At 38.3% G+C, this 22,815-nt stretch overlaps 2 protein-coding genes across 4 annotated transcripts in view; one reads left to right on the top strand and one right to left on the bottom strand.

Annotated features, from left to right (window-relative positions):
- Window positions 1-2,093: 2,093 nt before the first annotated feature.
- On the bottom strand, window positions 2,094-11,087 carry LOC143300568 (DNA replication factor Cdt1-like). Of its 2 annotated transcripts, none has more exons than XM_076614329.1 (11): window positions 10,440-11,087; window positions 9,108-9,446; window positions 8,363-8,580; window positions 7,703-7,900; window positions 7,109-7,260; window positions 6,339-6,448; window positions 5,593-5,778; window positions 4,907-5,065; window positions 4,305-4,417; window positions 3,454-3,542; window positions 2,094-2,342 (listed from the first exon to the last, which is right to left on the bottom strand). In XM_076614329.1, exons 1-11 carry the CDS (start codon window positions 11,085-11,087, stop codon window positions 2,185-2,187), a joined length of 2,370 nt encoding a protein of 789 aa, XP_076470444.1. In that variant the 3' UTR covers window positions 2,094-2,184. The 2 variants fall into 2 exon arrangements, with proteins under 2 accessions (XP_076470444.1, XP_076470443.1); XM_076614328.1 differs by having other exon boundaries at window positions 8,363-8,583.
- Window positions 11,088-11,285: 198 nt separating this feature from the next.
- The window catches only part of LOC143300768 (RAB11-binding protein RELCH homolog), a 186,568-nt gene continuing 175,038 nt past the window's right edge, over window positions 11,286-22,815 (top strand). For both annotated transcript variants that reach the window (XM_076614692.1, XM_076614693.1), the window contains exons 1-13: window positions 11,286-11,577; window positions 12,718-12,807; window positions 13,315-13,386; window positions 15,287-15,459; window positions 15,780-15,968; window positions 16,455-16,543; window positions 16,880-17,335; window positions 17,891-17,969; window positions 18,809-18,907; window positions 20,548-20,660; window positions 21,547-21,637; window positions 22,095-22,166; window positions 22,494-22,634. In XM_076614692.1, the coding sequence (XP_076470807.1) occupies window positions 11,286-11,577; window positions 12,718-12,807; window positions 13,315-13,386; window positions 15,287-15,459; window positions 15,780-15,968; window positions 16,455-16,543; window positions 16,880-17,335; window positions 17,891-17,969; window positions 18,809-18,907; window positions 20,548-20,660; window positions 21,547-21,637; window positions 22,095-22,166; window positions 22,494-22,634 (1,956 nt within the window). The remainder of the gene's footprint in view (window positions 11,578-12,717; window positions 12,808-13,314; window positions 13,387-15,286; window positions 15,460-15,779; window positions 15,969-16,454; window positions 16,544-16,879; window positions 17,336-17,890; window positions 17,970-18,808; window positions 18,908-20,547; window positions 20,661-21,546; window positions 21,638-22,094; window positions 22,167-22,493; window positions 22,635-22,815) is intronic.

The raw sequence follows: 22,815 nt of genomic DNA on the forward strand, positions 1-22,815 counted from the left end.
TGTTCTGTTTCCATAGCCCACTGAACGCTGATATGAATTACAGGATCTTTAATGAGCGTATTTGGTCTTCTGCTTGTGTATACACACAAACAGGGCTCAGGCACAAACAGGTCTGCACATATGTTGACCTGGCAGATCAGAAAAAATCTCCACTCTCTACCCACCAGGAGCTGTTACAGAGACTCGAACCCAGGTCCCTCAGACTGAAAGTCAAACGCTTTCATCACATGGCTATTGCACCCGTCCTATCTGTTTCAAACTTTTAGTGTTTTCCTGGATTTCTTTACAAGTCATCAGTGTGTGCAAATTTTGAACAAAAAATGTGGATACTTTCTGAAGGTGGGAAGAAAGTTTTATATTTTGTCCCCAGCTAAGTTCTTACTTTACTGATCAGTTAGGAAGTTTTCAGTTCATAAATTCTAACATTTGTTGTTTTTTGTATGGTTTTATTTCTTAGCCATACAAATGGGCTGTCTACAGGGAAAGTCAGGGGATATGAACTGGCAGTACCGAGTTCATATCTAAACAAATCTCTAAATGGCATCAGATCAAAAGCACAGATGATCACAACTTGCCAAAATGTTGACCTATGATTTTCCTAACGCCAGAACAGTAATAATTTATACCTGTCACTTTGACATTATGATTTACCCTTTTCCACAAGACAATACAGTACACACTAATTAAAAATCAATTATTACACATCTGATGCAACGGAGTATTTGTGCATATTACAGATCCTAATGTTGGTGCATCTTAATTTCACTGTGCTATGTACAGAAATATACAACATGAGAGAATTAAATACAGAAACATACCAGATCAACTAAAACTACCAAAGATCTAAAAATCTTGGGGGTGCACAAAAGAAGTATCTTCATTGTTACACTATGGATCACATGATTTAATGAATTTGCATGCCATAAAATAAACCTCACTTGTTTTGAAGGTAACTGAATATTCACACATTCAACACACAAAATCTCTGCTGAATGCAAAGCACACATGCCTTTTTAAAGAACATTTGCAGAATACAAGTGTAACGGTACATTTCTTTTAATTACATGCATTCATATAATATCAAAATACACGTGTAAACCCGTTTTGATCTCATACACTTCCACAATAAAAACAGATACAGTGATACTTTTTGATTAAATATGCATTTCTGGCGGAATGTCAGACCCCTGCCGGAGTCTGCACAAGTTGCGTCACGGTTAAGTATGTGTAATTAAATATGCATTTCTGTCGAACTACCATCTGTGCATGAAAACAGGATGTTCATTTTTCAGCTGAGAAAAAAGAAAAAAAAGCACTGCTGATGTGTTTTGATGACAGGTACTGTGAGTGTTTATCAAAAAGCTCTCTGTTAAAAGCATCTATCCCATTAACTCTCTTGGAATCCTCACTCTTTTGCACTGCCCTCAGCTAACATTGACAGCCTATGACATACGGCTTGGTCCTGTGTCTTGATCACTGGAAGCGACTGAACATGAATTTACTCAGCTGAAGGGTGAAAAACAGAAGAATGTGAAGACAGAGGATGATAACTTGGCATCATGAATGTCCAAGCACAGAGAAAATTCAGTGCACGTTTTTACTAACTGACCATGTGGTTGCATAACCTTGTGTTATATAAAAAAAAATCAGCCAAGTGATTAAAAAATTGGCTAATTTCAAATGATCTAGCACCGAGTAATTTTATATTTCACGCATGGAATTGTCTAAACTGGAGACAACACCCACATAGTACTTTTAGTAGCAGTTTTTAGTAACTGAATTTGTTACTGATGTGAATGTTTTCAGTCCATGATCAGTATGCAGTATTTTGGTTCATGCATGAAATTCGCCAATGACCAAAGCACACTTTTTCAACCCCAAGATATGAATAGGCTTAGCTTGTTAGTGAATTATTACAGTTTATGCTGATTTTTTTTTTTTTTTTTTTTAACCCTAAAATGAAGGGAAGTGCAGAGGAAAAAAAAAAAGATTCATACTGCCATTCACCTGAAATAAATCACTCAGTCTGCTTCTTTCATTCCCAGAACACTTCCAAAACAAATCCACCCTAGTTTCTGATTTATCCAGTCCCCAAGTCCACCCACCCTGCCATTCTCACTCTCCTAGAAATCTCATCATCAATGTATCTTTCACTTCAGGGTAAAATACATGTTCTTGGTGTCTCTAACTGCGACTTTTGGCCAGGTTGTTGAGTTCTGTGATGATGGTGGAGATGTCCATGTTCTTGTCGATCTTGATGTACTTTCCACGCGCTATCTGTATCACCTGCATCCATTTTGGCGCCAGCTCATGTAGCAGAGCTAGATGGGCCTCCACCTCCACTGCAACAAAACAACAGGGCAAATTAATAGCAAGGTCATGGTCTTTCACATGTGTATAAAATTCCCTTGTTTCATCGCTGTGTGTTCTGTAAAGGTGAATCATTGGATTCTCATCCAAATTTCCAGAGTTCCATCCCCATCATACCTGATGGGTTCAGGGTGGAGATTTTTCCAACATCCCAGGTCAACCATGTCCAGACCAGCAAGCGCTGGTGTGTATACGTACACAGAAGAATATGCCTGCTAAAGATCCTGTAATCCATGTTAGCAATTGGTGGATTGATGATGATGGAGTCTCCCGTCGGTCCGACGGATGAGTAGGCAGGCAGGCTTATCTGTCGGTGTGTGTCCTCATATGGGAGAAGAGGCCGATTCTGGATGCGCAGCACTTCCCACAGGTGTTGCAAGGGAAAACATTTCCAGAAGTTGAGCCCTGCTTCCTTCGCTCATGATTGGTGGATTATGGAAACAAAAACACGCCCGAAAATGGAGCATAGCTGGCAACATGGTGGGGTAAATAAACAAAAGGATCATACATGTAAAATGTTAAATGTCTGTGTAATTGTGTGTTATGACTGAAACCCGACTGAATGACACAGGAAAGGAATGAGCACCCAAAGGCAGTTGTCGGTCATCACTACCCAGGTAGGCAGTATCTTGTGCACAGGACTCCCTGTTTGTAAAGGTAGGTTTTCAACTTTCTGTCTCTACCATCATGTATCGCAACTTACATGAACAGAATTTTTTTCTCCCACAGGTTTGTCACAGTAACTCTACTGTCTACACTTAAGAGACGATCAGAAGGAAGGAGTGGAGACTAGAAAAACAGCTGGAATGAAAGATGGAATGAGATACAGAGATAAAATAGTTACCTGATCAACGGACATCAGAGATATGACCTACACATAGACAGACAGAGAGTGAGAGAAGGCTTAATCATGTATAATTTGTACACCTAGGTCCCTTACGAAAGGTAAGTGAAAAATATGTCATAAAATCAATCAGTCATAAAAAAAAAGTAGCTAAAACGCACCTTGGTTCAGTATGTATATGAGAGAGAGAGAGAGAGAGAGAGAGAGAGAGAGAAACTAGACCAAGAATAAAAAGTTACCTGGAGATATAAAAGTGTCATAGCTGTCTACCAGTTTGTCCACAACTGTTTTATACGGCAGACTGGGTTTCTTTTCTGTTACATAAAATCTGTGACCAGTCAAGGAGATAGTTTTGAATCAAAGTGAAAGCTGAAGATTTAAAACTGCAAATAATAAAAGACACTGAGAAAATGACCCAACACATAAAAATTTGTAACAAAACCTGTTATCAATGATTAGATTATACTCACAAACTAAGACCGTCATCTTATAATCCAGAGGGTATAAAACTATGTGAGCATACATGGCAAAAAGTGCCTGTACCAAAAGATCTTTTTAAAGCAATAGTCAGCATAAACCATTTAGACAGCTAGCGTTTTTGACTTACCAATTAACTCATCTGGATTTTTCAATTCTATCCAGAACTTTAAAATGACAATTACCATTTTGTATCCATGAAATAATACAGCCATCATGTTTTGTACAGGTCTGTGAAATGATCTTCCTTGACAACCATAAATGTTTGTGAACTCAATGGGTCAATTGATGTTATGATTATACATACTGTAGACTGTATATCCATAAAATACCAAAGCCTGGATAGCAATGGTTTATGAGTAATCTTTTGTTTGTCTTCAAATAATGACGTCTAGTGTCCATCAGTTTCATTCTGGCTCTGAAAAATGAAAGATCTGGTCTGATTTTAAACACAAGCAAAACGTCTAATTTTTTTTTTTTTTTTACCAACAAAAACTGAAATCATAGTTCACTATTTTTATACATTTAAGACAATTTATGACATATTTTATTCCAAAGAAATCACTTCCATCAACAAATTTTCTTTTTCAAAAAGTTTCCAAGGCAAGGATACGTTCTCAAAGAGCGAATCAGGGTGGGCAGGCGTCCAATCATCTCTGTTTTCTTGTCCTCCTTTGGATCTCTCGTCAAAGCTGCTTTAGTTTTGGCAGCTTCTTTCGCGCGAATCTGTTACACACACACATCAACAATAGGTTAACAAAAGCTGAACACAATCACAGAAAGGACTAAAGAAATTTAAAAGGGGAGGAATCATTTTATACTCTCAAGATTTCCTTAGCTCTTAAGTGAAATATTCCCCATCTCTGTTCTTTCTTTATACTAAGAAAAGTTTCTCGGACTGAATGTGATATTTTTCACCAACACATCTGAAGCCACAGACAAAACTTCCTTCTAAGGTGCAGTATGGTTCCTCTTAAAAGATGTTTCAAACTAATGATCAGCCAAATGGCCTTTATTCTAGTTACTCTCACTCTCTTTCAATATCTAACAGGTGTAAACAAACTGTCAACCAATGTATTAGCTACTGATGAAGATTCAGCAATATCTGAATTTAATCTGCTTGCGTGGACAACATTTGAGCAAAAACCAAAACTATCTTCGCTGGGTAGATAACATTCAACCAGACTTTCAAAAAACAAAACAAAAAACAGTTACCTTTTCAAGGAGAGACAGAGGAATGCCGCGGTAAGGTGAATCAGCTGGTTTTGGAGTACTGGGCGCTGAAACTGTTGCCTTTGATGGCTCTCCTGTCGTGCTGGCCTTTGGATGGGTACTCTCCGACTGAGCTGCCACTTTGGCCAATGCTGCTTCCACCTATATGCGTATCATTTAAATATGCATATCACTTCTCAACTCTTCCACATACACCTAGAGAGAGAGAGAGAGAGAGAGAGAGAGAGAGAGAGCAGAAGAGATGGAGTAGATGAAACACAAGTATGCAATAATCTGTCGCATTTTCTTTCAGCAATGTGCTCATCTCGCAGCCTTCAATAAGTGTAAACGTAGCATGACCAATGAAAGATAGGTTGGAATAAAGGCAACACTGGTCAACAGCGTAAAGATTGTGCAAGACTTGAAAGTGTGTTGACATTATCATCTTTCTTCTGTGTTCACAGACTGCAGCTCTTATGTTCACTACTATGTACCAATGGGATTTTATGCAGAGGACTATCTTAACCATGTCACGTAGGCCAACCATATGTTTTCTTGGGAATGTGCATGTTTCCATAACCCACTGAACACTGATATGGAGGAATACAGGATCTTTAACATGAGCACTTGATCTTATTCACACAAACTTATATTCATGATCACCAAATGAAATCATGAATCATACACACCCTGGCAGGCAGTTTTCCCATGGCACAGTCCAATACTTGTTTGGCCGTCTGAACTTTCTGTATCGGTGGCTCAGGCAGCTCAGCCTTTTCGATGTCAGGGACAGAATCCAAAGGAAATCGAGGGTGCCAGCGAGTCATCTTGGAGGATGGAATTTGGATTGGTGGGATCTGCTTGGATAGAAAATTCTGAAAACAAGAAAATAATCATAGACTTTATATTTCATCACAAAAATTGCCTACATGACAAATATGGGGAGTTAGTACCATACTCCCAGTTAGGTTAAATATATCTGCCATATCAAACTGATGTATAACAGGCTTTAACTGTATAACTCGGTGATAAGATGTCAAAGCAATGAAATTCAATAGGAGAACCTGTTCAAATTTTCATATTAGTATTTGCTCAAAAATGAAATGATGCATAATTTCAATTTAGAATAGATTACCTTTTTCTCAAGATCGTTCATAACTACAGATCACTCAACAAGTAAACTCAATCTTTCCTATCAGTATCTTACTAAAGGTCATCAGCAAAGAATTCCATTAAAAATGGCACACTGAATTTTAGACACCAGAGAAAGTGAATGAACTGGGAAACTTTTCAGCACCCGCCCCCCATTTTTCCCACCCTTGGAAAAAAAAACAAAAAAAACAACAACAAAAAAACCCAAACAGAACACAAACAAAACAACAAAATAAACCCTCTGATAAAGAAAAACCACCAAAAGAAACACAACAAAACTTACAGCATGATGATCTTTTGTGATGCTGAACAGACTGTTGTGGAAGATGCGCTTCCGTTTCAGGAGAGCTTGTGCAGACATGGTTGCTTTCTCATTCTTGCCCGTGCTTGGACCTGCATGCACACAAGACATGGTCAAATCACTGCATACACACAATGGTTTAACCACAACAAAACATTAAACCTGTACGTACACAATGGTTTAATCACTACAAAACACTGAACTTACACATACATTATGGTTTAACCACTACAAAACATTGAACTTGCAACAGTCAAATAACTACATATACACAATGGTTTAACCATGACAAAACATTAAACCTGTACATACACAATGGTTTAACCACTACAAAACACTGAACTTACACATACATTATGGTTTAACCACTACAAAACATTGAACTTGCACATACACAATGGTTTAACCACTGCAAAACTTGGGTCCTGCATGAACACAGAGAATGGTTTAATAACCGCTGCAACACAAGTCGGGGTTTTTATGCATCAGATGGAAGAAGGAAACTGGCTGCAGTGTCTTTAAAAGGAAATGACCAAAAATATTACACAAACAAGTTGATTTCTGCAAATTTTCATATGTCAAATAGCATAAGAACCCATGCTGCTTCTCTTTTGAAACTTTCAACATATATAATATCCATATCCGAGTTCTTTAATAAATTTTCAAGTACTGGACCACTCACATAATTGCTTAGTTATAAAAAAAAAAAGAAAAAAAAAGGGGGGGTGGGGGTGGGGTGGGGTGTCATTTACCTTCTTTATCCAAGCCTTCCAGTACAGGTTCAACAGTCAGCTGGTAGTTGGACACCTTGTGACCAAACCTGGCAAGGCCCTTCTCCTGTCGGAAGGTGTAGGCATCTGGATACACAGTCTTCATCTGGCCCAAGGTTTGCTGATCGAAGTTTCTGTTGACAAGGAGAAAGAAACAAGCATTTTCAACTGTATACTTCCATTTTTTTCTCAAACATAACTTTGGTGGCGAAATACAAAATATTTTGTGAACTGTGATTCAAGAATAGCAGAAAAACAATGTCCTCTGCCAACGCATTACTGCAAATAACTGTCAAATGGAGAATAAAATAACAAGCTGTTCTCCTAACAAAAGAACCTTACAGCTAAACACTCATATACCTTAATGTTTTCTTAAAAATACTGTGTGTATAAAAAGAAAAAAAAAAAGCAGAGAGAGAGAGAGAGAGAGAGAGAGAGAAAAAAAAAAGGAAAAAAAAAGAAGAAGCTCACAGCAGGTTTTGATTAAAAACAATGCCCGCGTCACCCTTGTAAAACACCTCTAATCAACCATATTACCACCAGCATGGATACATAAAACACAACCAGTTTACTCACTTTCTGGTCATGGACTGCACAGCAGTCTGCAGCTTGGAGAAGGTGATGACCTCCTGGCGATTGAACAACATGCTGACCACAGTGTCCGTCCCCTGGAACATGGTCAGCAGGCGCTGGTACTTTCCTGGCAGTGCCAGCGACGGGGGGCCTTCTCTAGCCAGGTGTTCGTATCGCTCGTAGGCCGGGACAGCCTTCTTTCTGTTAAAAAACAGAAGAAAAGAGCATTCATTTACTCATGAACAGCATTTTTGTATGTTATCACATAAAAGCACATGAGATAATTCCCAATGACAAACATATCTCTCACAGACAAAAGCTCTGCTTCTTTTTAATGTTAGTTTATACATAAATTTTACATTAAATGGTATAAAAAGATGTCAAAAACAACAAAAAATGCCTCACTGATCTTAGAACATGGAAAAAAAACAAACCAACAAAAAAACAACAACAACCCCCCCCCCCCCGAAAAAAACCTAACAAATAAACACCCATTGTAAACCTAACTTTTCCTGTCATGCTCATTGCTGGCATGCTGTTTAGGACTTCTTATTCCTATACTATGCAAATTACTTTTTGTTATCTATTCATTATTTTTTAAAACATTTTTCTCCACCTTCCCCCTGTCCCATTCATGTGGGTGTTAAGAAAAATGGTCCATACTCTGCTTCCACCGTGGACGTTGCAGTCTCTGGTTTTGTAGTCGTCTTCTCCAAAGGACCCAGATCCACTTCAGCGACATCAGTGTCTGCTTTCATCTTCTCAGCCTGTCTCTTCCGCACAGCTTTCAGAGAGCTGTTCATTTCGGCCAGCTTGGCTTTTAGGGTGTCCAGCTTGCCACACTTGGCCAGCCGCTCTCGCATCTTTTCTGGTGGAATGATCTGCTGGAAAATTGAATATGGTGTTAAACTACTTAAAGGGTGGGTCAATATTCTTTCAATCATAAGCCAAAACACATTTTCAGTGATTTTCTTCAAAGTTGCAATAATGTGAACTGTTGAATATAAAAAATGTTTCTGAATTTTTCAATGGTGTTGAAAGAAGAAACAAGAAACAGAGAGAACACTGAAATGTTTAATGTCATTAGCTGTAAAGCTCTAGTGACATGGTAGGTACAAATCAGAACAAAAATGGTGTAAAACAAATAAAATGGAACAGAAAGGAAAAACATAACCAAAGTAAACTAACTACTATGGGGAAAAACAGAGAGAAAGAGAGAGAGAGAGAGAGAGAGAGAGAGAGAGAGAGAGCGAGCGACAGAGATGTCCTCAACTGTCATTGTCAAGAAGTTGGTTTGAAGAGGGTAAGTGGTGTCGAGTGTTTGTGCAAGTTTAACCATGATAAACAATGCTTGAACACAGCGCAATCCTGATCAGAATATATCATGATAATTGATATGCATGTGTACCTTCTTGGTAGACTTTCCACCAACAGTCTTTTGAATGGTTCTATCACTGGTACCATCTTCTTTCTGCAACTCCTTGAGTTTCTCCATGGAAGATTTTACACCTGGGGAAATGGCTGCAAGTTTACTTGGCTTTTTGCACGGTTCCTGAGGAGCAGGTGGCAGCGGAGAGATGGGCACCGGGTGTACAGGTTTGAAAAATGCTGCGAGTTCTTCATCCGATGGCATGACAACAGGTTTCATGGAGTCCAGTGGTTGACTATCAGGAGGGACAAGGTTGGCGTTTATTTTGGAGCTGGGTGAAGATGGCTCAAGAATGGGAACTACATCCTTTTCCGTGGCCTGAGAGGATAAGAAAAAAGAATGAAACTAATGTAAGATGATATTCATGGCCCTGTTCTTTTTGGCTGTCAACATTTACCAGGATAACTAGAACTGTGTTATCAACAACCATCTACCTGAAGATCTAGTCATCAGCCCCATCCACATGTAATATACGGCTTCTGTTCAAACGTGTGTGTGTGTGTGTGTGTGTGTGTGTGTGTGTGTGTGTGTGTGTGAGTGAGAGAGAGAGAGAGAGAGAGAGAGAGAGAGAGAGAGAGAGAGAGAGCGAGAGTGCGCACGTGCGTGTGCATGTGTGTGTGCAGTGCATGCATGCGCGAGTATGCACAAATTTTTGTATTGATATGCACTTGTATGTATCCTAATTTCTACTGAATCTGTGTTTGTGTATGATTTTTGATTTATGTTAGAACCTTGTTATGTACTATCCACCCCAATATTCCTTGTGACCCCAGTACACTTGGTAATAAAGACAATCTATTCTATTCTAAAGTATGAAAATTGAAACACAAGAAAAGCAAGACTAGGTGTTATATAATCTGAGAGAACTTTTACAAATGAATTCTGCCTGCTGAAACTTCTGGGCATTCAAATTGTTATTCAATACTGTTTGAACTCCACTGCACCTATTGTATTTAGCAGTGTATTGTTTAAACTCAGGCTAGAATAAAAGTTAAGCATCTCTGGTATGGGTAATTCTCAACCCTAAAAAAAAGGAAAAATAAGATTAACTTATCTATGTTAGCCTATCAAAGCAGGTCAGTCCTTTATTTTATACAGACTTCACATAAAGTTAAGGATCACATCATAAAAACATGTTTGCATGAAAGAAAATACAACAAAATCTCTGAGATGTATCATGATTTCAATTATGTTGGCTGCTTATGATGCACTGCATATATATGTAATATTGTATGTATGTACGTATGTATGCGTGTATGCATGTATGTAAGTATGTATATTTAAGAAATAAAAAGATGATGATAAATTTACCTTTTGGCTCAAATCTGGAGAATCTTCAGGAGATTTTTCTGCCAGCATCTTGCGAAAACTTTGTCCTAGAGTTCGTCCACGAGCTGCCTTTTCTTTTTCCCATGTTCCATCTTTCTTTGGTGTAACTTGATCATTTGTTGATTTTCGAGCTGTTAGTTTAGAACGCCGAGCTGATTTATTTTCTCGGCAATCACTGAGAGGTGCATCCATACTGTCGACTGGGCGCGTCTTGCGTTTTGGTGTTCGATGTCCATCATGTTCGTCCCAGTAAGACGTAACCACCTCCGTGACCTCGTTTTGCTCAGCATCACGTAACGCTTCATGACCATCGGTGTCACTTGAAGATCCTGAAGCTTTCGCAAAAGCATCCTGTATAGATATCTGACCAGTCACAGGATTCTTTTTGGCAACCCCCCTCCTTCGCGTAGTAGGTGCTCCTTTTCCCCTCGGCTTTGTTCGAGGTGTTGTAACACTTTGTTTAACGCATGGTAAAGGCGCTGAACCGATGTTTATGCAAGACTTGACATCAACTTCAGTTGCAACATCGGCTTTCAATTCGATGGGATCGATTTTTCTTCTTTTGGACGGATGAGTTTCGTGGGATCGTTTTTTCCTGTCAAAATAATCACTTACTCGTGCCTGCGCCATGTTGCCTCAGACGCTTCTACTTCGCGCCATATGATCACATGACTTGTAAAAAAAAAAATCAATCGTACTTTCAGAAAAAGAATTTTCAAGATATATTTTATAGTTTGAAGGATATATACAAATGTAACTGAAAATCCAAATTTAAGTTCTAAATTTGATAACAAGAAAAGGTTTTGTTGATGTCACGTGACTCACAAAATGGCGGCGAACCTAAACCCATTCGAAGAAGGGGATCCAACATATTTCATTGAAGATGAGATCAAAACGTCGCAGTCTTCACCTGCAGAGTCGCCGGTTTCTTCAGAAACTGTGGACATTTCATGGGACGGAATAGCGAGCAAACTACTGAAGGACAACTTTATACTGACTGCTCTGGAATTACACACAGAACTTGTCGAATCTGGTCGGGAACTTCCTCGATTGAGAGATTACTTTTCCAATCCTGGAAACTTTGAGAGGACAAAAGATGACACGCCACCACCTACATTACGTAAGTATCAGAGTTACTGTAAGTGTTTATTGGTGATTTCCTTTTTCAGTGTAATGTGTATGCGGAAGTCCATGCCAAATGAAAAACATCTAAGGCCAATCAAAGAACAAAGTTGTGTCGTCTGCTTTTGGCTTGATGTCGTCTGCTGTAGTCGCCGCGACAAGGCACCCTTGATCGGCTGCTAGTTATTTTTCTTCTCCTCGGTTTTGGTGGTCAGTGACAAGAAAGCTGATGTGTTTTAACTTAAAATGTTGCAGCTACCTAGATTTCTCACACTTACTTAGTGGATGAAATGATGGAGAACTAGATTGGCACTTGATGCTTTTTACAGTTAATCATAATGATGATGAAATATTTGGTGTATCCTCTAACGTGACTAATCTCAGTACTTTAACACATCTCAGTGCTGTAAACTTTGAGTTTTTTGTGGATAGGTTGTATCTATATGTATATATATTTAATGTATTTATTTCTGCTCCTGCTACTTGCAGAACAGCCATGATAAGGACTGTTTTAAAACTATTATTACAATGCAGTACCACTGTATACACAATAGAAGCAGTAATAGTAGTAGCAGCAGTAGTAATTATGCTGCATGCTTCTGCTGTTTTAATAATTCAGAGGTAGTTGTGTGTGTGTGTGTGTGTGTGTGTGTGTGTGTGTTGTTTGTTTGTTTGTGTGTGTGTGTGTGTGTGTGTGTGTGTGTGAACTGAAATAACCACTTACAAACAAAGAAACAAACAAAACACATACACATGTGTGTACACATACACTTCATCACGGATATATATACCCCCCGCCCCCCACCCCCATTCATTTACAGAAAGAAAAGAACTTTCTCACACAGTCTTTATAATTTAAAATGAAAATGTTTTTTTATGTGTTATGTAATGTGTTATGTAATGTGTTATGTTAACAAAAGTGTTTTTGTAAAGCACCTAGAGCAGATTTCTGGATAGTTTGCAGTATAAGTATCCATTGTTATTGTTATTATTATTATTATTGCTATTATTATTATTATTATTATCTTGAGATAGTCAATGTTTTATAGTCTTGTATGTGTACGTGAATTTTGAACTTGTCTTTTTTAACTAGGCTTTGCATTAAATGCTTTCATAGTTTGTGATCACACTGTTTCAGCCCGTACATCCAGTGTGCAGACATTTGACTCACTGGATTTTGCAAGATACTCAGATGATGGAGAACGGCAGGTGGATGAAAGAGTTGCAGGTTAGATTTGATAGAAATGCATTGGTTGCTATTTTTAGGAAACTTGTAAGGGGAAAACCCCATGTATACTTCTGTAGAATTCTGTAGATTATATATATATTTTTATATATATAAAATATATATGTAAAATACATACATTTTTTTTTTTATCTCTGTCTTGTATCTTTTATATTGGTGGTATTTTCATTTGAGGTTTTGCCTTTACTTTTTATTTGTATATTGTTTTTACTAACTTTTGTGTGTGTGGTTTAGATTATCACTTTTTTGGTTTAAACTAATCTAAGAAATGTTTGCTGTCTGTTTTTAAATGAAGGGATTGGAAATATGGTTAATATCACTAGTTTGCACTGTGTGTCAAGAAAAGTTTTTTTTTTTTTTTTTTTAATCCAAATGTATAACTTATAAGAGGATTAGGAATTCTATTCCTTCCCTATGGTATAAAATGTTTATGGAAACATGTATAATGATAAAATAAAAAATGACATGTTCTTGAATTCTATTTTTCAGTGCTTGAATTTGAGCTTAGAAAAGCACAGGAAACAATCAAGTCATTAAGAAAAACCCTGACAAGAGAAGCAGGTAGGTATTGTTCTTTACCACTTTGTTTCCTTTCTCCTTCCCTCCATTCTTTTCTCCATAATAATATTTTATTTTTATTTATTTATTTATTTTTTTATATAGCGTTATAAATTATAATACAAGCATAAGCAAGCTCTAAGCGCTTTACAATCCAGTACCTAAAGTGAAACAAGAAAGTATGTAAAAAGTAGTAGAAACATAAAACAAAATCATTAATATTATAAAAAACACAATGCATAAAACTCACAAAGTAACATACTATCACAGTATCAGTACTACAACTGTTACACTCCAACACTCACACTAACACCCGTGCACAGACACACACATGATTAAACGGCTGAGATGACAGCAATTTTCACTTAAAATACATACATGTTGTCTTCTCTTGACCTGCCTTCAGTCCTTTCTGTCTGTGGCTTTGAATTGTTGTCCCTGTCTGTGGCTTCCTCTTGTTGTTTGTACACTTTCACAACAGCCAAAATGTGAAATCTATCATTACATACATTTTCTTGCAGCGTTAGAATAAAAAGAAAAAGAAGAAGAATTTATGTCTGTGGTAGTCAGTCATATACACATCCATGCATGTATACACAGGATGAGTGTGTGTGCACACACACATGCATGTGCACACACACACACATCCATGTACACACACACACACACAGACACACAGACACACACACACACACACACACACATATTACACACACACACACACACACACACACACACACACACACACACACACACACACTTACAAATGGATGCAGTGCTTGCAGTTCATCATGGTGTGCTTTTGTGTAAATGGATATATGCTGATTTCACAAACAACTGGGTTTTTTTTAAAGTCATGTTGTGAAATAAGAAATCTTCAGACATTTCATGAAGAGTTGTATTTCTTAGTCATTTCATAAAAAAAAGTTGAAAGCTCATTTCATTTGTAACAATTCAGTGGTTCATTTTGGTTGGAAATTAAGTGAGGCAGAGAGATAGAGAGAAAGAGCTTTAACCCTTTCACTGACAGTCAATCTAGAGTGCAAAATTCCCTTGTGCTATAAACCAGAAAATATGGTGTCTAAGAACAACTCGGGATTCCCCCTGCAATGTGTAGAAAATATGGCCTGCCCTACTACCGAACATTAGGAGCAGTAGGTTCATGGATAGCAGACCAGTGATCTGATCACCTTTCAGTGATACAGGTCCTCTACCTGGCTGCTGCATAAATGCAAGTTTGGCAGTGAAAGAATGATTGAATGAACAAGTGATTTCACTGATGCATTTAGTCATACATGAGATTGAATAGACATTAATCTAAAATTTCCTGTAATCTGTGTTTTGCCTTGTATTTTGTAACTTACAGAAAAACAAACATATATATATATATATATGCACCTGAAAACAGCTGTTGATACAGTGGGATATAATAATGGTAAAAGAACAGGATATCATGGTAAAAACATTGGAATCCAATGGCAATAACAAGGTGATAAAACGGAATATGATGGCAGTAATAGTGGGATATAATGGTAATAAGTGGGATATTATAATAACAGTGGAATATAATGGAAATAACTTATATAATGGTAAGAACAGTGGGTAGAATGGTAATGATAGTGGGATGTTATGGTAATGACAGTGGAATATAATGGCGATGATAATGGGATATAATAACATTGGGGTGTAATAGTAACACACATAAAGCCCAAACTTTTACAAACCACTTTTTTTTTTTTTTTATTGATGCTGCCCCAAAACAGAGGTTTGTTTACTTCTTTAAAACTTTAATTCTCATAATCAACATGCTTGGTTGATTTTCCTGTCTGACTGATTGTCTTTTTTGTTGTTGTCTGATTTGATGATTTATTTGTTTATTGACTGACTGATCATGGAATTGCAGAAAATGAGATAGTGACGTCTGACAGACAGAGCAAGAATGAAATCAGAAGAGATGAGGGGGATGGACTCCGCCCTTTGGAAAAGAAAGCCATCAACTTTCTGGTCAATGAATACCTCATGGCTAATGACTATAAACTGACATCCGTCACGTTTGCTGAGGAAAATGAAGATCAGGTAAAGAAGCTATCGCATCTGATGAGAGAAATATTCATTGTGAAATCTTGAGTGATATTGTTGCCAATGAAATCAGTCTTCAGGTAATGAAGCTTTCTAAAACCCAGTGTGTTTTGTTGATTCACAGTGTTGATACTTTTTGTCAGAATATGTTTGAATGAAAGAAAAATATATGCTGTGTATCAGATGTAATAAAGCGGACCTGATCAGGCTTTTGTACATTTTACAGATTATTATTGTGTGGCAGGAAGGAAGTGGTGGTCATTCTAGAAATATGCTTGTTATTGGAGATTAAATTCCACGAATTTTACTTTCAACAGGATTTTGAAGACTGGGATGATGTTGGCCTGAATATGCCGAAGCCGCCAGATGTAGTGCATTTATTCCGTGACTATGGAACACATGTATCACCAACCAGTGAGACGAAGGAGTCAGCTTGCCAGACAGACATTGGGGACAAGCTTCAGGAACAAATTGTGCAGACGCTGGAAGAAACCCAGAGATTCTTGGTTAGCAGTGGAGTGTGTGTGTGTGTGCTTGTGTGTGTGTGTGTGTGTGTGCGCGCGCGCGCACTTGTGTGTGTGTTTGTGTGAATTTTTTTTTCATAGAGAGTAAATCAATGAATTTAACCTGATTAACCTAATATATATTCAAACTGTTGATTGTAAATCCCAAAACACCTTAAGCCTGAAGTGCTCATTGGATGATGCATGAAATGCTACTACAGAGTGGAAAATGATAAATCCAGGCCCAGATGTCTTTCCTTTCCATAAATAAGACTCGCATCCCAACCCCAAACACAAATCAGCTTTATAAGGTTAAAAGTTAAACCAAAACTGGTGTTTCTTGACACTTCTTTCACTTCTTTATGGAAAACAAAGACATCTGGGTTTGGGTTTATTCTTGTCTCTATCTATGTATGTAAGTAGGTATGTACATAAGTATGTTTTCTGTTGTTTATTGCATTAATGTTTCTTTTGATTGATGTATTTCAGGAAAGACGAGTGACGGAGCTAGAAACAGAACTACAGGTGGTGCAACAGGAAAGAGATGTACTGGCACAGCAAGTGGATATCCTCAAGATGTAAGTGATCTTACTTTCATATTTTGGTTTATGATGAATAGTGTTTGCAAAGATGTAGCAGATGAAACCATACACACACATGCGCACACACATCGCGTGGTTATGTATGCACTCTCATTTTCTGTTTCTCTGTCTGTCTTTGCCTCTGTACAGCAGTCGTATTCACAAACACATCACAGTCTCAAAACCCCAGCATTTTTTATATTCAAATAGTTCTGACTTTATTTTGAAGCTTTTCCAGTCTCTGAGTAAAGGATATGGAATCTGGAGTGTGACGTACTATGAAATGATATGTCAAGTCACACTCATGTGGTTATGTGTCATACATGTTTACAGAGGTGGCCCAAGAAACTCCTCTCAGACACCAAGGGTAGCTGCAGTCCGACCTCACCGACCTGAATCCAACACGTCTTCAACTTCACCACCTGTCAGCCAATCCCACGCCCCATCTCAAACCTCTGAGGACTCTCAACCAATGAGAGAGGTCCGTACATCACCCCAGCCAACCAAAAACTGTGAAACTGACGGTTCATTGAGAGCCAGCAGTGACCAGGGGTCATCAGATGAACGAACAGGTTTTCTCACTACTGATGGTATGCAGAGTGTGCCGTCAAGCAGTCAGGATTCAACAGGTGTGAGGGAACAGAGAGATTCTGGTTCAGTGACCACGGATGAAGAGGGCAATGTTGTGAAAAGAGAGGGTGGTAACACAGGTTGTGAGCAGGAGTCAGAGAAAAGTGTGCGTGGTGGAAGTTTGTTTCACAGCAGGGGTTCTAACGGATGTAGCAAAAGGTATGCAAGTCTGTGTTACAGGCTGTGATGGTTGTCTGTCTGTTTGTCTGTCTGTCTCCATCCTGTACTCATTCTGTATCTTTCTCTTTCTCTGTCCTACTATGTCTTGTATGTTTATTTTTCTGTGTCCGTGTGTGTGTGTGTGTGTGTGTGTGTGTGCATGTGTGTGTATGTGTGTTCCCACATTCATGTATGTGGAAGCGTGTGTGTGTGTGTGCATGCATATGTGTGTGCGTGTGCATGTGTGTGTGTATGCGCGCGCGCGTGTGTGTGTGCATGTGTGTGTGCGAGTGTGTGCATGCGCACATGTGTTTGTGTGTGCGTGTGTGTGTGTGTGTGCAAATATAGAACTTATATGCATCATTGCATGTGAGTGTGTATGGGTGTGGCATACATGTGTGTGGTGGGGGGGTGGAGGGTTAGGGGGTATTTGCATTCGTCTTTATAATTATGCTTCTGTTTGATTGTTCTTTCTTTGCTTTTTTCTCTCTGTATGTTGTTGAGAAGTACAAAACATACACAGGTGGGCCTGCTCAATTTTGTTTTTTCCACTAGGCACATGTCAGCAGCATTCCAGCAGGCACTTCAGCAAACTGCGTTTCATATCACCAAGGAGAATCGCATTGTTTCTGAGGTAATTTACCCTTATTTCAAATACAACTTGCAAGCAAATGTTTTTTGTTGTGCTTTAGCATATATTTTATTTTATTTTGTTCTTATTTGTCTGTGGTTTGGTTGTTGTTTTTGTTTGTTTTTTGATGAGAATTGCATTCTTATATTTAGGCATGAGATTTTTCCATTGTTTGGATTTCTGCCATTTGTTGGTGGATTTCCGCTGAACTTTTGTTTTTCGGTCATTCCACCAGAGCTGAAAAAAGAAACAAAGAGATTGAGGACCTGGATATATGTTGAAATGTTTTCTTATAAATTTTCCTCCTTGTTTGTTATCAAAATTCTGTTTCTGTACATTACAGACAATGTATTGCTTTTATCTATTGCAGAAAATGAAACTTGTTTTTTTTTTTTTAATGCCAAAACTGTATATTGGCAGCAGTTGTAGGTATGCACTAAGCACACATTATCAGAAAAGTATTGCTTTTTCAGTGGCCAGCATTGAAGAAAAAGTATACTGGAGTACACTTACAATAGAAGCATGCATTACATCTGAAAATTAGCACACAGTTTTTTTAATGGTTATTTCAAAGATTAGTGAAACATGACTTCCGCACATACTTGCAATACAGTACAGCACTCACACAAGCAAACATGCATTTATCTTATTAAACGATACACAACATGCACAGTTATGCGTGCATGCAAACATGTACACAGTATGATATTATTAAATGACAAAGTAGCAAAGCAGATGCTTGTTTTTTTGCTTTTGTGGTTTTGTTCCACAGAAAGATGAATTAACATCAGGACAGGTGCATATTGCTCATTTTTCATGTTTTCATTTTTTAAAATTTTTAGATGTCCAGACTTCCCAAGGCAGACGGCTTGGAGGTTGTGACCATGTTAGCCAGGTGTCTGCCTCACATTGTGCCTCATGTGTTGCTGGGCAAGCGAGAGGTATGTTATTGTGCCTCGTGAGGTATGTCACATTGTGCCTAATGTGGTATGTCACTCTGTGCCAAATGTGTTGCTGGGCAAGTGAGAGGTATGACACATTGGCCACATGAAACTTGACTGAAGACTGTGAATGCGAGGAAGCAGTGTGTATGATAGGACTCAAAAGTTCTGATTTTGATTAATAATGGAAAGATGTTTATATTATTAATGTCTGAAAAAGAACAGTAATAAAAACAGCAATCTGTTGCATTGATAAGCATCCGTCCTACCGCTGTATCTTAAAGCATAAAAACACAAGATTACAACAGCTGTGTTGCTATTCCAAAACCGTGAATTAACTGATGACTTTGACACACAGTGCTATTGGCAAGTCTGCATCTGTCCACAGAAAAAAAAAAAAAAAAAAAAAAAAGAGCTTTCATTTATTGATTGAGGTTGCCATAAATAGGTGGTTAGTGTACTGGACTTTTCAGTCTGAGAATCCAAATTTGATCCTTTTGTGTCCATTGTAGCCTATCTAAAAATAGACATTACATGTTTATCGGATATACGTATAACTAGATGTGTAGAGGATATCAACAGTTGCTTTGCTGGACCTTTCCCCACTGGTGACTATTTGTTCATCGTGGTAGATGAGTAGAGTCACTTCCCTGAGGTGGAAATACTCCCATCCACTTCAGCGAGAGCAGTACTGCCTGTTCTGAACTCCATTTTATCCCGCCAAGGCATACCCAACATCATCATTACCATTTGTGGCAAGCCTGTTCAGTTCATTGTTGACACAGATGCCGCAATGAACATTATAGACAGTTCTGTGCATGAAGTTTTATCGCCTATTCCCACACTCATACCCTGATCGCCCAAGATCTATATGAAGTTTTATCAACATGCTTTTGAATGGTATTGACGTGGCACAGTTAATGAATTAAGCTACAAGTTAACAGCTCAGAGAACTGTCACCCACTGATCTGTTGTAGTGTTCATTTGTGCGCGAGCCGTACATACGCATACTCCTGTAACACACACACAACAAACATAAAAGATCCCAGTATCACTATCAGCTCCTGGTGGATTAAGGATGGGGATGTTTCCAATCTTCCAGTCAATAAGCATAAAGACCTGCTGGCTCCTTAATTTCCATCTTGTGTATGCACATGCACAAGGTCGAGTATGCACAATAAAGATCCCTGACCTGTTTCAGTGTTTGATAGATTATGGAAACACATATTTATTATGCGCATCCCTGAAAACAGAGTGATGAAGGGGTAAAAAACAAAAAAAGACACAGAACAATGAACCAAAAGCAACACACTCAGGGCATGAATGAATATGAGATTTGCAGCTCATGAATGCAGAAAAAAAGAAGAAACAGTTTTCTGACTGAATATTTTTTGAGTGGCAGCTAATAGTTTTTATATGTATGTTAACATCCATTGGCAGCTAATAGTTTTGATACATAAACATGTGTGAATTACAGGCAAAATTATAATGAAGTAGTGTATAGTATTTAAGAATGAGATATTTGTCTATATTTTGGTTGACCCATCCTTATTCATATATACAAGAATAAGAGAAAAGTAAAGTGACTTTTATAATTGTCAGTTTTTACTTGATCGATTCATACTTACGGTAATGTGCAGGAGTTGATCCCCTTGATTCTGGCTACAGCAATGCTTCATCCAGACTCCAAGGAGCGAGATCGTCTGCTCAACATTCTCTTTAACCTCATCAAGAAACCGGACAGTGAACAGAGGTTTGCATGATGGTCTTGCTGACTCGACATTTTCATGTTATTGTTTCAGAAATATGTCAAAGAATGAGTGTGTATCATGAAATAATTCCCTCCTTATTGTGACCTGTGAAATGAGTGAAATGTTTCATGATTATTGTGTAAAGTATTGATTTATTTTTGCTCCATTTCTTCTCTGTAATGATCCTTCCCTCCACACACACATATTTTCAATTTCATTTTAATGTGATTATGATAAAAATGATATTTGTAATATTTCTGTAGTGCACATATCCAAAGTCATCAGGGCTCTGTGCACTTTACTTTATAAATTGGCCATTGAGAATGATGATGACTATTTGTTATTGATTAAAAAAAAAAGCTAAAGTAATCAAAAAAGTTACACATAGGTTCAATTATGTATCAAAATAAACCAACAGAATTACTCTGGGTAGATACCTTAGAAAAAAAAGATATCGGAATTGCTAATACAGCGTATTATGTTAATGTAATTGAGTGTATCATAATGATATAATACAGCGCCTTATGATAATCTAATTGAGTGCATCTTGATAATCTAATGCAGTTCATTATGATAATCTAACACAATGCATTATGATAATCGAATACAGAGCATTCTGATAATGTAATACAGTGCATTCTGATCATGTCAGTAATAGGTGTGATGGTGCAGAGTTTGCCTTGTTGTTCTGGTCCTGCTTATGAATGAATGCCGACAAAGACCTGTATGACTATTGCTGCATTCATCAGTCCTGACCATGCTGTTTTCAAGCAGTAAAGAGTGTTAACTCTTTCAATACACCTTGTGTATGGAGAGAGTTTCCACTCTTTATTGTTTGTTAATTGTTTACTGTCCTTGCCTCATTATTCTTTCATATGCTGTTTACAGACAGATGATCCTGACAGGCTGTGTGGTGTATGCTGAGCACGTGGGGGCAGAGAGACTGGTGGAGGAACTGTTACCTCAGTGCTGGGAGCAGGTACGCACAATTTTCTTTCTTCCACAGTTGGTGGACATTTCCAGATCATCTTCTCTGTTTCGGGACTGTAGCTCCCACATTTATATGTTTGTATAAATTGGTTTGATTAGAAAATACAAACTGAGCATCCAGTCATTCAGATGAGATGATATATCAAGGTCCTGTGTGCAGCACCCACTTGGTGCACTGAAAAAGAAACAGTGGCAGCAAAAGTGTTATCCTCTGGCAAAATTCTGTAAAATAAATCGACTTTGATAGGTACACAAATATATATGCATTCAGTTATGGCCTGACAAGTGTGACAAGTGCGTTGGGTTATGCTTAGGTCAGGCATCTGCCTAGCAGATGTGGTGTAGCATGCAAGGATACGTCTGAATGCAGTGATGCCTGTTTGAGAAACTGAAACTAATGTATATTGAGCGATGTGAAAACAAATGGTACTGTTTACTGTGCACAGATCAGTCACAAGTATGTGGAGAGGAGGCTGCTTGTGGCTGAAGCGTGTGGAGCTGTGGCTTCCTACTTACCGGTATGTTGATGAGTCCACTCGCTTTTTTTTTGTCTTTTGTTTGTCTTATGGAAGTGTGTGTGTGTGTGTGTGTGTGTGTGTGTGTGTGTGTGTGTGTGTGTGTACATGCATGCGTTGGTGGGTGCATGTGTGCAAGTGGTTGTGTGGTGTGTGTGTGTGTATGTGTCTGTGTTTGTGTGTGCATGCATGTGTGGGTGTGTGTGTGTTTGGTTGTGTATGGTGTGTGTATGGTGTGTGTGTGTGTGTGTGTGTGCCCACACACACATGCACGAAGAGAGATAGACAAGTGCTAGTGAGCAACATATTTAATTTTGTCTTCTATTTCAGCCGGAGATGCTGAGCTCTCTGGTGCTATCGATGCTGCAGCAGATGTTGATGGATGACAAAGACGACGATGTCCGAGAGGCTGTGGTGCGCAGTCTGGGTCTGCTTGTCGCCTTTATCGCTGACGCTGATAAATACTCACAGGTGGGTCAGCACAAGTGCAATGCTAATCAGTGGAGATGTAAAGTGTGTGCTTCTGTCTTTAACGCTGATCAATCGAGATGTAAAGTGTGTGCTTCTGTCTTTAACGCTGATCAATTGAGATGTAAAGTGTGTGCTTCTGTCTTTAACGCTGATCAATCGAGATGTAAAGTGTGTGCTTCTG

The sequence above is a fragment of the Babylonia areolata genome, chromosome 26 (assembly GCF_041734735.1).
Source record: "Babylonia areolata isolate BAREFJ2019XMU chromosome 26, ASM4173473v1, whole genome shotgun sequence".
Classification (NCBI taxonomy): Eukaryota; Metazoa; Mollusca; class Gastropoda; order Neogastropoda; family Buccinidae; genus Babylonia; species Babylonia areolata.

Coding starts and splice junctions, on each gene's coding strand:
- LOC143300568 (XM_076614328.1), bottom strand. CDS start 11,087: ATGGCGCAGGCACGAGTAAGTGATTATTTTGACAGGAAAAAACGATCC. Junction 9,447..10,439: donor CTCCAGATTTGAGCCAAAAG/GTAAATTTATCA, acceptor TTATCCTCTCAG/GCCACGGAAAAGGATGTAGT. Junction 5,779..6,338: donor TCACAAAAGATCATCATGCT/GTAAGTTTTGTT, acceptor TCTTGTTTTCAG/AATTTTCTATCCAAGCAGAT.